The 16,604-nt window shown below is 36.9% G+C and overlaps 1 protein-coding gene across 5 annotated transcripts in view; it reads right to left on the minus strand.

The window, feature by feature from the left end:
• Window positions 1–16,604, minus strand: part of pard3aa (par-3 family cell polarity regulator alpha, a) — a 476,999-nt gene that overhangs the window by 175,753 nt on the left and 284,642 nt on the right. For all 5 annotated transcript variants that reach the window (XM_081353162.1, XM_081353163.1, XM_081353160.1 and 2 more), the window contains one exon: window positions 5,041–5,179. In XM_081353162.1, coding sequence (XP_081209288.1) covers window positions 5,041–5,179 — 139 coding nt within the window. The remainder of the gene's footprint in view (window positions 1–5,040; window positions 5,180–16,604) is intronic.

Genomic DNA, 16,604 nt, shown 5'->3' on the forward strand with positions numbered 1-16,604 from the left:
AAGACTCGCTGAATGTCACAAATGATGACTTCAAAATTACCATGCTCACAATGTTGTGGTGGTAATAGCCTATATTATGCAGCCTAACTATTATCATATACATGTGCTAATCCAACATGGCTTATGACCTTATCCTACAGGCAATACGACTTCTTTCTCTTTTTTCTACCTGTTGAAAGGTGCCGAAGATGATTTCCAGTGCTCTGTCTAAATGACTACACTCTGAGATGTTCTGCCACTGTGATTACCTGAAGTGCACAAGGCATTCGCAACTGTAATGACTGTCGTTCAGAGGTAGATTCATTCAGAATATACTCAATATGTCTCTGTATGGGCAGAATATAGTGAGTCTCCAGGAGCAGCAGTCACAGAAACGCCGTTTTACACGAAGGACTATTAATGGACTCGTATACCTCGTTTTTTTGGTACGAGCATTAGCAACAGTGCCTATTTCCGCTGTTTAATGGGGCTAACCTTTCCCGTCACACACTTAGAGGCACTTCTCTCTCCAAATCAACAGTTGTGAAGGGCAAATTCAAATTGGTACAGCGCATTCCCTTAAATGATTGAAAAAAAGTCCCTCTGTGTGTCACTTTAACTGTGTTTAACTTGTTAAAGTAACACTAAGTGCAACTCGAACATAAAAGACTACGAGAATCCAACATCTACAGCACGGCTGCTAGACAGAAAAGGTGCAATTTCACACCTCACCAATAGGAAGAAGGAATATGTTACATGTGACAAGAAAAGATGGAGAGAAGAGGGCAAAATCTGTTCAATTATTTGCAACCTGAACAGCAGAGAATGACGTGAAATCATTCGTATTTGGTTTGAAAAACAATTAAAATCGGATTTTCGGAAATGCATTTCAGTCTCAAAGGTCGGATCCCATTTTAAATCTTTTTTTTTGTCGTTCAGGACGTGATTTGTCTGAGATGTCAAACACCATGCACTACAGTGGTGAATTATGCACCATTATGCTCATCCCTGTCACTGAAACCAAAGTTCACACGTTTCTTCGGACACTGGTTTTTTTACATTTATTTTTTTATTGGATTTTATCATTATTATCATGTTCCTTGTCTTTATTTATGCCTGCCCGAACAAATGGTCATGTAGATGGATAGATAGGTAAAATGGATATTAAAATATTCAATTTTCAGATATTCATACAACAAAATATTCTGGGGACCATGAAAGTTTTGTGAAAATGATTAAATAAAAAAAAAAAAAAAAAAAAAAAATATATATATATATATATATATATATATATATATATATATAGATATATATTATTATTATTATTATTTTTACGCTGGCAGGTAAAGAGTTAAACAACATTTTGCAACATGTTGATTTTGTTTGCTTTTACGTACATTAATTCAGATGAATTACACCATCTATCTATCTATCTATCTATCTATCTATCTATCTATCTATCTATCTATCTATCTATCTATCTATCTATCTATCTATCTATCTATCTATCTATCTATCTATCTATCTATCTATCTATCTATCTATCTATCTATCTATTTATGTATTTATTTATTTATTTATTTGTTTATTTGTTTGTTAGTTAGTTGCAAGACTGTTTATAATGAAATAGTGACAGGTATAAATAAAAAAAGACAGAACGTCAGTAATGGGCCATATAAATAAAGACAAAAACAAGAAACTAACTAACCAAATGAACATTGAGACCACAACTCAACCTAAGATTAATACTTTCCTTTATTCAGTCATAAAATTGTACCCTAAATTGTGTCAACTATCAATTTGTACTTATATCACTTTATTCTTGTGAGTTTTTTCCCCCATTTCAGTCTGTTTCCAGCTTTAAAGTTTCATTCCTCATCCCGACCTGTCATAACAGCCACGAGACGACATTATCTTGCTAACCTTGTAGCTCAAACCTGCCATGTCTGCTCCTTCCTGAGTGACAGCTAATATGTGTGAAAGGAGTTGTGGCTCCTGAAGACTATTTCCCTGACAGTGATGCAGCACGCGGCGTCAGGCAGGTCTTCACCCGGGTCCTTTAGAAGATGACCTCTGACAAACACATACATCAGGGTTCAACCTCTCGTCCTACAGCGCAGAAAGTTACGGCACAGACGTTCTGTCATTCAGAACGTCAGTAATGGGCCATTTAATGTGTCATCTGTTATTGTTGCAATTTTCATGTTTTCACAAACACAAATAACATGTCATGCAAGTGACTGACAAGTGGCGAAACTATTCTCAGGTGCATGTGGCGAGAAAACTAAAGTTTATGAGATATATGACAACGTGTCAGGCCTACAATAGCTGAAGGATGCCATCATCCCTGAGGTAAACTTTCTCAAACTTTGCCTTTCTACTTTCCTCCAGAGAAGATGTAGAGCTAAACTCTCTGAAGTGCTGCTTTTTGAGAAGTTTTAGAGTTTCTCCGCACAGGAGATGGGGAAGATTCACTCGCATGCTTTTAGAAAAAAGCGTCAATGCATACATTTGTGCAAACCAACTAGGAAAGAATGAGAAGTGAAAAACAGAGAGACAAGGTGGAAGACAATTCTGAGATCTGATTTTGTTTATATATATATATATATGTGCTGGGCAACTATTAATCACATCAAAAATAAAAATTTGTGTTTATATAATATACTGTATGTGTGTGTACTGTGTATAATTATTTTGTATATATAAATACACACATATGCATGCATATATTTTAAAAAAAATATTTATATATTAAGTATTTATATATAATATATATTATGTATAAATATTTATACGTACATGCAAATATTTCTTAAATATATACATGCGTATGTGTATGTTTATATAAACAAAATAATTATACACAGTACACATACACATATTATATAAACACAAACATTTATTTTGGATGCGATTAATCACAATTAATCGTTGCCCTGCACTAATATATACATAAATATATATATATATACATATATATATATATGTGTGTGTGTGTGTGTGTGTGTGTGTGTATAAAATGATATATAGTATTAATGACAATAATAAAATATATTATTATTCTATCGACCACTATACACCCCCCCCCATCCCATAATTTCCTGTCCAATCTACTATCTCGACTATCAATTAAAATTACAACAAAAAAGGCCAAAAAACGATAGAAGGCCATCAGACGCATTTGCCACTGTAACTCTGATGAGGAGAACGAGACGTCATTGACTGACTCATCATCACACTGCAATGAGAAACACGCAGAAGACAAGCTCAGAACAAGAAGAGGAGAGAAAACAAGAAGTGGAAGAAAAGCAGGGGATGATGAGGAGGAGGAGGAAGATCAGGGTTTGCGTCAGGTACTAAAGAGCTTATTGTTCAAGACTGAGTAGTCGATTGTGAAATGACAAGCATGACGGTGAAAGGATTGGTCTGTCGATTCCAATCGTCTGGCAGGACTAGAAATGGAGCTGAGTTTGAGAAAAATCAGGACTGACTTGAAAGAGTCATGCTGGATGAGACAGAGGCTTGAAAATGACATTAACCCCCATTTACAAAACCACAGGAGCATACTGGGACTGGCTGGGCTGAGCTGTGTGTGTCCAGGTGTTGATTCATCTGTGTATTTAAAGCGTATATGTCCGGTGGAAACAGAAGGTCAAGACATATATAAACGTTATGTGTGTGTTCATACTGTACATGGTCTTGCAGAGCAAAAATATGACTATCACCATAAAGACTGTCCCGCATTGCAGCTATTTTGACCAATAAACATCCACATAAGGGGCTTTCACACCAGAGGAACGTTTTCATAGTTCCTGTATCTAAAGGCGGAAATATTTTGCACCAAATGAACCGGGACCGATATTTAGATAGCTATAGGAATGCCTAAAATAGATTTCATAGTAGAGTCTAACCACAGACTGTGTGAAAAAATATGGTCGTAGTGTCCGTGACGTCACCTGTAGTGTTTCTGAAGAGCGTTTTTGAAGCCCAAAGTGGGCGGAGCCGGCCGTCGCCATCTTGGCCGCGCGTCACTCCTGGATAACCGGAAATGTGCAGCGAGGCGGATTAGCTGAGGTGACGTGATGCTAACAGACAGCAGACAAACGGCTAGTAGTGACAGCAGCGGCAATCCACCTGTCCCTCAAGTGGCCACGCCCTTAATTATGCACAACTTTAAGGCTTAATATAATTTAAACGGATGAGTTATAAAAGTATTCACCTCACTCACAGGTGTAATGATGGGCAAAATTAGCTATATAGACCAAAACCACTTTTTGTACCAGGCTGTAAACATATTATTTTCTGCTGTAAGATTGGGTTTATTAACATGGGGGTCTATGGGATTGACTCTCTTTTGGAGCCTGTCTCTAGTGCGCAGTCAATGAATTGCAGTTTAAGTCACTTCCGTGTTGGATTCAAGAGAGAGAGACCGGACAGTTGCCGTTTGTGTCTGACCCAGAACGTTAGAAACTACTAATGACGTACGTTTAAGTTGATTGGCTGAACGCATGCCATGCGAAACACTGGCACAGGCCACTTTTAAAAAGCAATGCAAACACACAGTTTACATAATACTTACTCCACGAACATGGAAAACAGTGATAGATGGACCGAAGTCCAGGCACTTCTCAACCAATCACGGTGCGACTAAATGACGTTGCCTATGCTGGATTAGTTCCTACAGGCGGTGCAAATGGGGAAAATGACTCTAGGGGAAAATGAGTTCTTGGGAACCGCCCTGGTGGCTAGTTCCTATAACTGAGTTCCTATAACTACACGGTGTGAAAGCCCCTTTAGACAGGAAAAGATCTTCGAATGACATGCAAATTAACCCATTTCCTTTTAATGACATTCCGGATACAATGTATGTGGAAACCAGAAATTACAGGTAAGCAAGGACATCTGGACTGATGAAAACAATTACGTCTTGAATCCAGAATAATTCTTATTAAAGTCAGCCGGTCAGATTGGAGTTCTTCGGTTCGGGAAAGCTCAGGCCATTTTTGTGTGCAATGATACACCAGGGGCGTCTGTGGCTAAGACTAAAATTATGAGTCTTACCCATCAATCTCCCCATCATGGTGTGTCGTGGGGTGTGCTGGTCATCCAGGCTCTCTCCGGGATACAGCGACTGAGAGATCCGCCGCTCATGTTCATCTCTCGGAGAGTTCAGAGACACAGTCGGGCAACTCGGAGACTCCTGGAGAGAAAGATGGAAAAATATATATATAAAAATATACTGGCTTTTTAATCTTTCAGGTGCTTTATTTGTCTTGTCCCTTTAGCAAATAGTTGTTCTTGCTTTAGGCACAATTGTCAGACAATTTTGTCAGATGCATTAAAATTAAATTGAATAAAACAGTTTTTCTTGCTGAATGTGCAATTGTCACAAAATTGTCAAATGCAAGCCTAGAATGTAAACAAAACAAACAAAACAACAAAACAAAAAATAAAATAAAATTTAATATAAAACAAATTTTCTTGTCACAAAATTGTCAAATGCAAGCCTACAATGTAAAGAAAACAAAACAAACAAAATTTAACACAAAACACAATTGTCACATTTTGTCAGATGCATGCCTCAAACAATACGAACAAAACAAAACTAAATTCAAAACAAAACTAACAAAACTAAAATAAAAGTTGATAAAATTGTTTTTTATTGATGTAAGTGCAATTGTCTCAAAATTGTGTCAGATGCTTATCTAAAACAATGCAAACAAACAAAACAAATCTCAAAACAAAAAACTCAAAACAATAAAAAAATGCATGTCTAAAACAATGCAAAAAATAATAATCTCAAAACAAAACGCAAAACAAAAAGTCAGATGCATGGCTTTTGTGAGCAAAACAGAACTCAACAAGTCAAATAAAGTTATTATCTGAAGCCAGACATCTGTTGTCCAGCACATCTCAGTTCCTCATCCCCTGTCTCCAGCACTAACAGAGCTGTTACTGCGCTCGTATGATTAGGCTGTCGCTGACTGAGGTCTGATCTCAGGTCCTTTATGAGCTATCATGTTCTTATAGTGTTATACACTTTCCCCACGGGCCCGCATTGATCGTGAGAAGGTTTCACTTCCTCCCACAGGAACTTCTCCTGAATGAGGCTGTGTTGAGAATGAGGGAACCCATAATTCCCACCACCTGCGCTCCTGTCTACTAGGAAGAGCAAGATCCACATGTCAGTGTTTTTAGACACAGCTCTCTGGATCTGGAGACAAACCTCAAGGGAACTATGGGAAGGCTTTTTATGAATGCATCATTGCATTCCCTACAAAATGTACCCTACGTCCTCTCCCAGTAGTTATATTTTCAGTCAGAGAAACAGAGGAAGCTCCCGAAAGCTTTTTTTACACAGCGTCTCAAGTTTACTAATGATCTGCACTTTCGATCTCGAGAAACTACGCTCAAGTATTTTTTCCGGATTCGGCCGTACACTAACGCATCGCGTACGCTCTCAGCTTCAGCGCGGATAGTAAGGAGCTCCTGGTCTCGGCTTCATTCCAGTTTGCACACATTTTTTCCTTCTTTCTTTGTTGATGACGAACACAAACTTTCTTCTAAGAGCAACAAAACACCCCTTACGGCATTGGTCCTGGCTTTTGTTCACACAGGGGGCGTTCCGGGACTGATCCCGTCAATGTTACTAGGTCCCCATCCCGGCATCGATCCCGGCATCAATCCCGGGACGTGCTTGCGTTCACACAGAAGGCACTCTCGCAATTTTACGGCAATTTCCCGGGATCAACGCGCTGTGTAAAAGGGGCTTATGTGAGTTTACCGTTCACGGTGGAGAGTTTGGGAGAATGAGACTGATGTCTTCTGATCAATAGCAACCAAAACAGTTTTGAGCATCTAGATACATCAAAGACAAGCAAGCCTGGACTGCAGGATGACCATCACACAGGACACATGTCGCCCAGCCCGTTCAGGACGTTTGTGGGAAAACAACAGATGTTTAATATAGATGAGAGGTTTACTGAAGTCTGGAGCTGCTGACCTGATAAAACAATTACAACTTCATCTGACAATAAACCGCTCAGCCGGACTCTTCTCAACAAGCTTTTCTTCACAAAACCAGGATTTGTTTTATGAACCTTTGTTGAAATCTGACGGTTGTGACAGAATGAGAGGGAGATAATCTATAGAGATCTATCTATCTATCTATCTATCTATCTATCTATCTATCTATCTATCTATCTATCTATCTATCTATCTATCTACAGTATCTATCTATCTATCCATTTTACACATCCATCCATCCATCCATCCATCCATCCATCCATCCATCCATCCATCCATCCATCCATCCATCCATCCATCCATCCATCCATCCATCCATCCATCCATCCATCCATCCATCCATCCATCCATCCATCCATCCCAGTTAATTTTAATTCTGTATACTTAAACTGCAATTTTGAGTAAAATTCCAAAAATTGAATTGAATTTAATTTTAATTTAATTGAATTAAAAGACATTCTCAATTCATTCTGAATGGCAGTCATAATACCTTAGTATTGACCGAGCAACTTTTGAATTACACTGGCAAACACCACAACAGGAAAAAAATCTAGTTATGAATAATGGAACAACTTATTGCTGGTCTTTTTCAAATTTGTTGCCCTAGTCGTGATAAAATCACTGTAATTCACGTCCACGTATTCACATTAGAACATGTTTGAGAAAATCCTTTCTGACCTTGGATGAGAGAGAAGATCTCCTTGCTTATATATCAGCATCATACAGTAACTCTAATCCTGTCTATAACACACACACACACACACACACACACACTCCGCTGGCCTGATGCTGTTTCTGAGTGTTAATCCCGCGTCCCCTCTCTCTCCTCTCGGCCTGTAATGACAGGTCTTACGCTGTCACACACAGATCTCTCAGAGACCCAGACAGCCTCATTAGCCCTCTCTATCGCATCTCTACAATCCCATTCATTTACACAGAGGAGATGAGCCCCTTTCTCTGGCAGATCTGTTGTCCTCTCCCACATATTTCCAGTCTATTTTTCAAGTGGATTATGACGGCTACAAGCGCCCGAGGCTGTGCAGCTGTGGGTCGAACTGCTCAGATTTACCCTGTGAATACTGTGCTTTAGAGCCAGTGACAGTTTATTATGTGTCCCCATAGTGGGTGAATTAATTCTCTCGCCGGTGAGAGGAAGGGCACTGAATGGGTGCAACTGCTTAAGTTAAAGGAGCCAAATCTGAAATCCACTTATAATACAGTATTAGTCAAGGTTTCTTGCACCCAGAACAATTCCCTGACCATTCTGACCCTCAGCATTAAAAAGGCAGATTTTAGCTTCTATACTTTTGGGACTTCTCTATGTAAATGACCCTTTTTGTGATTGGTTAACCTTACTGTACTGACATACTTCACCAGGTGGGACGGTTGAATACTGGACATGTTGATGTATAAATATGGGCAGTGTGAGTATGTATGAGTTCTTGTCTCATTTTTATATCATAGTTAAGAAATATCACAAGTGCTGTTTCTGTTTTCCGAAGAGCACAAGTGCAAATATGATATTGATTTACACAACAACGAAAAAAGTTTGTTAAAAGTTTGTGTGTAATAAAATATATGTTGAATCAAATCAAATATTTCTTTCTAAAGCTACTTTTTGTAATGTTTTGTAAAACTTAATACTTTTCTCATTTAACACAATAATGATATAAAATGATCTTTTGGGAGTAATTTATCAGCCAAATTTGATGTGGGATTAATAATAAAAATATATATATATATATATATATAAAACAAATGTTATTATTATAATATATTATTAAAAAATATAACAAATATATTCATATATATATATATATATATATATATATATATATATACATACATATATATATATATATATATATGTAATATTAGATATAATATTATTATTAGTATTATTATTCTAATATATATATATATATATATATATATATATATATATATATATATATATATATATAACAAATGTTATTATTATAATATATTATTAAAAAATATAACAAATATATTCATATATTTACACTTACTCGTTAAGATTATATTTATATTTATATTATTTAATTTAATTCTAAAAATTTAGGGAAAAGATAAGTGTAGAAATTGGAAATTGTTTAAAAAACTAAAGGAAATACATGAATATAGTAAAGTTTATATAAATTAAATAATATAAATATAATTTTAACATGAGTAAGTGTAAATATATGAATATATTTGTTATATTTATTAATAGTCTAAATATTCGCTTATATTAATCGAAAATAAAGACCACATGGAAGCTCCACTGATCTCTTCCGTACACATCTGTCTCGGTTCACCTTGTGAAGTGTGAGTGAGTTAGATTGAGTGTGTGTCGTGACACCCGATCTGCTCAATGCCACTGTGGCTCAGTGCGCTGCCCTTTGATTCAATCAATTACTTTCTCAGGTGAACCAATTGAGTTTCCCTCCTGAGCTGTAAGTGGATTAGAGAGAGCAGTCTTCATTCTGCTCCCCGGACGCCTCCAGTCAAACAAGACGGCCTCGTACACACACACACACACACACACACACACTCCTTCCTATTTGCAATTTCTTTGAGCTGCAAAACTACATTTCCCATGATGCTTCTGCCATCCTCCTGAATCCCAGTCACAGTGATATGACATCAGTAAGTCATTGTGAGTTCATGTCAAAAAGGTCCATCGGAGAGTAAATAAACTAATGAAGTACAGATCCAGAAGTCCTCCTCATATTGCTTGGCGTATGTGGATGCGTCCCATCATGCCCTGCTTCGCCCCGTGGAGCCGCAGTCTGGCTCAACGCTAATAAAACCATAATTTACCAGTCAGGCAGATTGATAGCTCTCTCAAGACACAATCGATCAGACACTCATTTCAGCAGGACAGTTTTCTGTAGCCAGCATGACACTTCCTTCCTGATGTCAGCTTTCATAAACGTCATGTGGACACAAACCACATGGGCTGTTTTTATGCACAGGAGGCGCTATAATAGTAAAAAATGCACAGTTCTTGGTAATCGGGACGTACTTCAGCAAGAATGCCAATGGATTACAGTCTGAAATTTCTATTTCACACTGCACATTAAAGCAGAGTACTCATTCTGACAGCGGAATTAATGAGTTACAGCACTGACACAGACACAATGACTACTTAATCTGTTTTAAAATTGATATTTTTACTGGAAAGCCAGTAAAAAACACTAAACATTTACACTATTATTTTTTTTCTCATTCGAGTAGCAGTTTTACTTTGATATATGTCACAATAGAGAAGAAAAGACTGTAGTGCAACTTCTGTTTTATGCCAACTTTTTACTGTTTTTTTTTTTATTAAAATATAAAAAAAACTTTGAAACAATATATTATAGATAGATAGATAGATAGATAGATAGATAGATAGATAGATAGATAGATAGATAGATAGATAGATAGATAGATAGATAGATAGATAGATAGATAGATAGATAATTTACTTTAGAAGAAACACTGCATAGAAATATAAAGACTTTCATACTGGCATAATGGCATCTTTAATACAAGTATATTTTGTCTGATGCACTGGCAGATTTTTTTTAAAGCGTATCTGAGTGAAAATGTAGGCGGGGCTTGAATTTGTCTGTGAGGAATTGATTGGATGGTTGTGGTTTGCTATTGGCTGATCTCATGTGAGTGACAGGTTGCCCCGCCCTCGTCATCAGAGAAGAGAAGAGATGAGATGCTAGAGGAACTTATTCTGATTCAAGATTACCAGGCATGTGAATTATGATGTGCACAAATAAATATTTTTTTTCTCAGCAAGAAGCGCAGAGTCACAGCGCTGTTACGCAGCAAAACTGCAGTCAGAATGAAAGCACAACGCGAGCATGTTGTTGCACTGACGCTGTTGCTTTGTTTACTCGCTGCTTGTTCAAATAGTGTAACAGGTTTGGATTCGGTGCTATATTCTGTTTTTCTCTCTCGCCATTTAGAGCAGATTGCATCAAATATCTACAAGGTTATTGCACACCTCCTCTGAGACAAATCTACAAAGTTCAAATAATCTGAACAAGTACTGTAGAAGGAAATGAGAAGCACTTGTAAGTAAAATCCAGTTAAATAGTACTTTTGTAAAACATCAAACCACAGTGACATTTTTGGCTTGATGCAAATGCATTACTTTGAAAGAACAGAGCGTCTCTGAGCGAGGACAGCGTGTGCATTTATTACTTCCCTAAAGGATTCCCAGCTATGTGGAATAACTTTGAGGATATTTTCTTTTTTCCACAAAGAGAAATCAAAGAATCTGTGAATGAAAAAGTGGACCTGAGGACCACTCACAGCTCTTCAGACAATGTTTATGATGATGATGATGATGATGATGATGAGTGTGTTATATGAAAGTACCCACTGAAAACTTTATTTTTCTTGACAGAATGTAGAAAATCATTAATACTATGAATACTGTGTTGTAGCTCAAAAGCTTGTTTCCACTGTCGGGCCCAAAGTATGACCAAAACCCAAAGCCCAAACCTCGAGCGTTTGAACGCCTTCTGTTTCTGATCTGATGTGGATTCTGGTCACCGGAGAAGGCAGAAATATATATATGCAATGCAAAAAGACACTGCGCTCTAACCATTACCATAGTTAACGTGGTAAATACGACTGCTTGAAGAAATTAGACAGATCATATAGGCTATCACAATCGTGTCTTTATTTTATTTGTGAGTATGTCTTGTATCTTTATACCTGACTGTCTGATATCCATATTTAGATCTGTATATGTCATAAAATAAAATGCAGTTTCTCTGTCTGAAATATAACTGTACTGGGACTGTTGTGCTAAAGCTCCTCAGGTCGTATTTATGGAGGAAAATATGTAGAAATGATCGTTCTTTCTAAATGATGAAAACACGTGACTACAAATAAACAGAAACAGACGCGGCTGAATAAGTATGTGTGTCCTCTTTCTTTTGTGAAATAACGGTAAATACCACTTTATTTCTGTGTGACTAATGTGCAATCTTGACACACATTCATTCATTATTATCAATGTATCACTTATTAGTGTAAAACTGTGGTAAAACAGCAATGCTTGGGTTTTAAACCTTTAGGTAAACAGCAAAAATGCCAACAAACTGCTGCTTTTTTCAAGTTTGTTTTGTGATCTCGCTAATTTCCAGAGATTTCTTTATGGTTAGTTTTCTGATAAAACTTCCATTAGTTGGTGAAATGACGTGTTTGTGTTTTAGTGAAGCCCACAGCGCTTCTCAGCTTCAGCCCGATGGTGGAAAAGTGGCTAATGATATTTTTTACACACATTGTCAATCTTGTAACATTCAACCTGAAAGCAGTTTAGTACATCTAAACATACAGAACATTCAAAGGTAATTTCTACTTCTGCCTCAAACACGTCTCGATTCAACCGTAATGACACCTCGACGTCACAAGCCAGTTTAGCAGCACACTAGAGGCGTGGAAAACTAATTGGACACACGTGATCCGGGGAAATGTATTAATTTCTCATTTTAATAATCCAGTGCTGATAGGCTCAAAAGCCAAACTTTATGAGGAGCAACATACGCTTGCAATTACCCACAATCCTCAGAGGCTGTCTTCCAGCACTCTGTTGAACTTTGATAACTTACACTAAAACATTTTGTAATAAAAAACATTAAATGTAATAAACACTGAAACTGAAAAGTTTTTTTTTTTTTTTTTTACTTGTCCCATAGTTTTAATACAACGGGGTAAAGGGAAAACTCGGTGCCAAGAAACAATGATAAGTATCTTAAGAAATTAATTGAATTCAAACGACTGCAAGAATTATAATTGCCTGAGAACATATGACCTTATATTAATAGAAACGGAAAGCCATCGATTGGAATCGCTCAGCCTCAATTATTGAACTGAAGAAGAAAACGCAATGACCAATAATACATTACATCATTATCTAGGTCAAGACGATCCCTTATGAAGTACATCACTGCATCAATTACCAAAGGCAGTCTGATATCCCAGATTCTCAGCTTGAAACCCCAGAGAGTTTCACTCAAGTCAGCGGCTGATTATTAAACCCTTCATTTACAGTTTGAGACTCTGAATCTACTGTAATTGTGACAAAATCAGGTCACTCTCCCCATGTCAGAACTTCCCTCTATGAGCCGAAAGAGCAAGTGCCTTCAGTTAGAAGAACATACTTTACTAATGTAAAAGCTGCAGACACAAAGGCTGTTCCCAAAGGTCGGCGGAAACATGAAGCTGCCATCATAAGTTGCATCATATGTATCATAAAACAGCTGCGTATGCAGACACATCTCATTAGTGTTTGTACATAATATTTAGCTGTATGGTTTTACACACACTGAAAAATATAATATGGACATAGTAGTATGTACAACTTAGAAACATAAAATATCTATGTATTATTTGTATTTGTACCTTTACATTTTTATAAATATATTTGTATAATTCCATTTTACAATTATATATATGTTTCTGAGGTCCTAAACAACAGTGGCATGTTAATATTAATTATGCACTGTATGTTATTTATTTATGGTTTTGTTTGTTAGAATTATGTTTTATTTTTATTCAAGTTTTTTTCATATAACATTAATATGTGATCTTATTTCAAAGAACGAAAAGGTTTTTTTTTTATTTTTTATTTTTTTTTTACAGACACAGTTAACAGTAATAACGATGCTGAACTATCCTAATGTGTTTGGGTCGTTTGGACCCAAAAGTGGTAATTAAAAAATCTAAACAAGAGGTAAGAACAATGAAACTTTGATTATGTGTTAAGACTGTGAAAATACATATCATTTATTTATTTATTTTTCAGATTAAAATAAATAAATAAATGTACGAGGTATACCAATTTAAACTAACTGTTATACATTTTGCCTTCAGGTACGTTTTGAGCTGGAAGAGATAGTGGCTTTACACATTTGATTTAATTATGCATTTTTTTCATGTTTTTATTTATTTTTACATCTATTAGTTAGATTTGTCTCAAATTACTTCAATAAATATATATTTTTTAGCCTCTTTCCTACACTCACACAAAAATATCCAAGCACCGGGACTGCATTTTGTAAAGCACACACACACACACACACACACACACACAGGCCAGCAGACATTGATGTATCTTATTCATTTTAATGCCGGCCTCTGTTTTCCTGCATTTGCTCTCTGACAATAGCAAACTGCCGTCTGTCACAGAGAGCAGAGCCGTTGTCCCCGACACACACTCCTGCAAACTCTCTCTACCCATCATTCTCCTCTTCTTTACACTTACACTACTCTCTCCATCTCTCTTTTTTTATTATTTCAGCTTTCCCTCTCTCTCTGAAAGCCTTATCAAAGAGCAATTTGTAGTGTATGTTGGACCACAGCGGGGTCCGGCTATGCTTTAAAGTTGATGAGAATGATGAAAGCAAACATCCTCATCCTCATCCTCATCTGACAGACAGATAAGAGAGAGCTAGAGCCGGGGCGTTTCGGCAGGCGACGGGTGACCTTGGATGGGACGTGTGTGAGGGGACAGGATCTCAGCGTGAGCTCAAAGCTCCAGCAGAAACTTAACACACACGCTAATAAAGACTGATCTGAGCTCAGCAGTGTGTCTGCCGTGGGCAGCTGTGTGTTTCGGGGGTTTCTGTGTGTACGTCCATGAATGACGACAAAAGACATCATTTTTATGTTTCTTGACTGGGTACAAAAAGTAAAGAAAAATTGTGGAAACTGACAATTGGCTCAATAAATGACTTCAAAATAATTATCATAGCTTAAAGGGGTGGTATAATGCCCTTTTCACAAGATGTAAAATAAGTCTCTGATGTCCCCAGAGTGTGTATGTGAAGTTTTAGCTCTAAATACCCCACAGATGCTTTTATACAGCATGTTAAAATTGTCACTTTTTGAGAGTGAGCAAAAACGCACTGTTTTGTGTCTGTTCCTTTAAATGCAATTGAGCTGCTGCTCCCGGCACAGGGGGCGGAGCTTCAACAGCTTGTGTCCTTTTACCTCACACACACACGCACTGAACATTTCAAAAACTTTTAGCCTTTTATGTTCAAACCCGGAGTCAGAAAGATGGAGAGACTCGAGAAGAAGTGACATGTAGACAACAGGACATTTCTGAGTGGTCTTTATTCTGTCTTGATAATCTATAAATCGTGTTCAGGGGGCGGGGTTTATGTAAATTCTAGGGTTGGTGATGTCACTAACCCGGGAGGAATGTGGTGTAGTCTCTACCAGCCGTTTGTTGTAGTCCTTAAAAAGCGATTTCTTTAAAAGAAAATATCTCCCTTTGCTTTAAACTTTGAGCGTTGTAACTTTGCAGATGTTGTTTATGCTCAAACAGCAACATTACACACTAACTAAAGTTAGAAAAGTCAAATCATAATCAACCACCCCTTTAAGGTCTTCACTCAAAATTAAAAACCGAACATATTTAGTTGTGCTCAGTCAATCAAAGTCAAAGTGAACAATCTGTGTTGGCTAAACAAGTCCTACATCCAAAAAAAAAAAAAAAGTATATACACATGAGCAAAAGCTTCGGAAGGAGCCGAACCAGCCGGAGCTGAAGACCGAAACAAACATTCCCAAGAGAAGACATTCATCTTCACAAGTTTCAGGACGTTATGGTGAGCATTGAGCACTGAAATTATTCTCCAAAGTTTTGCTTCAGGACACGGTATAAAGTTTAAAAGGCATTTTGTAGACTCGGAAGTTCACGCATTCATTGGTTTCATGCTCGTGTTTTCCCGGTTCCCACATAATTATCTGATGGTAGCAAATAGTTTTATTCCATTTTTATGTCATGTATGTCTAAAATACTGTTTGATCGACCTCTAAGATATGTGTGTGATATGTGCGAATACAGTGTTGTTAGATTGCAGTCAGTGTCAGTAACTTAAAGCAGTCCTGAAAAGCTTAAAAAAGATAGGAAGATTTTGAAACATATATAGGAACTTAGGCAATACATTAATAGTATTAATTCTTCCACTTAAAGAGAGGGGCAGCAGGTCCCAGCGTTTGATATCCCGATGTACATTCCACGAAATAAATGATAAAGGAAAATCTACATCAACTGACACAAGTCTCATCCTCATTGTATAATTAAGTAACTTCTGTTCTGTCACTTGCCAGATGTGACTCAGGGGAACTTTGTCATTAATGTTACTAATGTAATTGCTGTAATTACTGATTTTACTGTATTATTGATTGATTGAAGTATGGAAGCATGTTTCCGCCACACAGTAAAACAATTTTAAAAGATAATTACGGCTTTTTATCTCACAATTGCGAGATTATGTCTCACAATTCTGAAACAATTCTGTAAACTCGCAATTGTGAGAAAAAAAGTCAGAATTTTGAGATAAAAAGTCGCAATTACCTTTTTTATTTTTTATTCTGTGGCGGAAACAAGCTTCCATAAACAAGTGCAGCCTTGGTGAGCAGAAGAGACTTAACAAAAACAAAAAAACCTTTCAAAAAAATCTCACCGACCCCTAACTTTTGAATGCTAGTGTGTTTAAATGCCTAAAATTCTTTTAATAAATCTTTTAAAGAATTGTTCAAAAAGATCCGATAGTGAGTCTCCTGGCTCTCCT

Source organism: Scardinius erythrophthalmus (genome assembly GCF_964197995.2).
Source record: "Scardinius erythrophthalmus genome assembly, chromosome: 22".
NCBI classification, from domain to species: Eukaryota; Metazoa; Chordata; class Actinopteri; order Cypriniformes; family Leuciscidae; genus Scardinius; species Scardinius erythrophthalmus.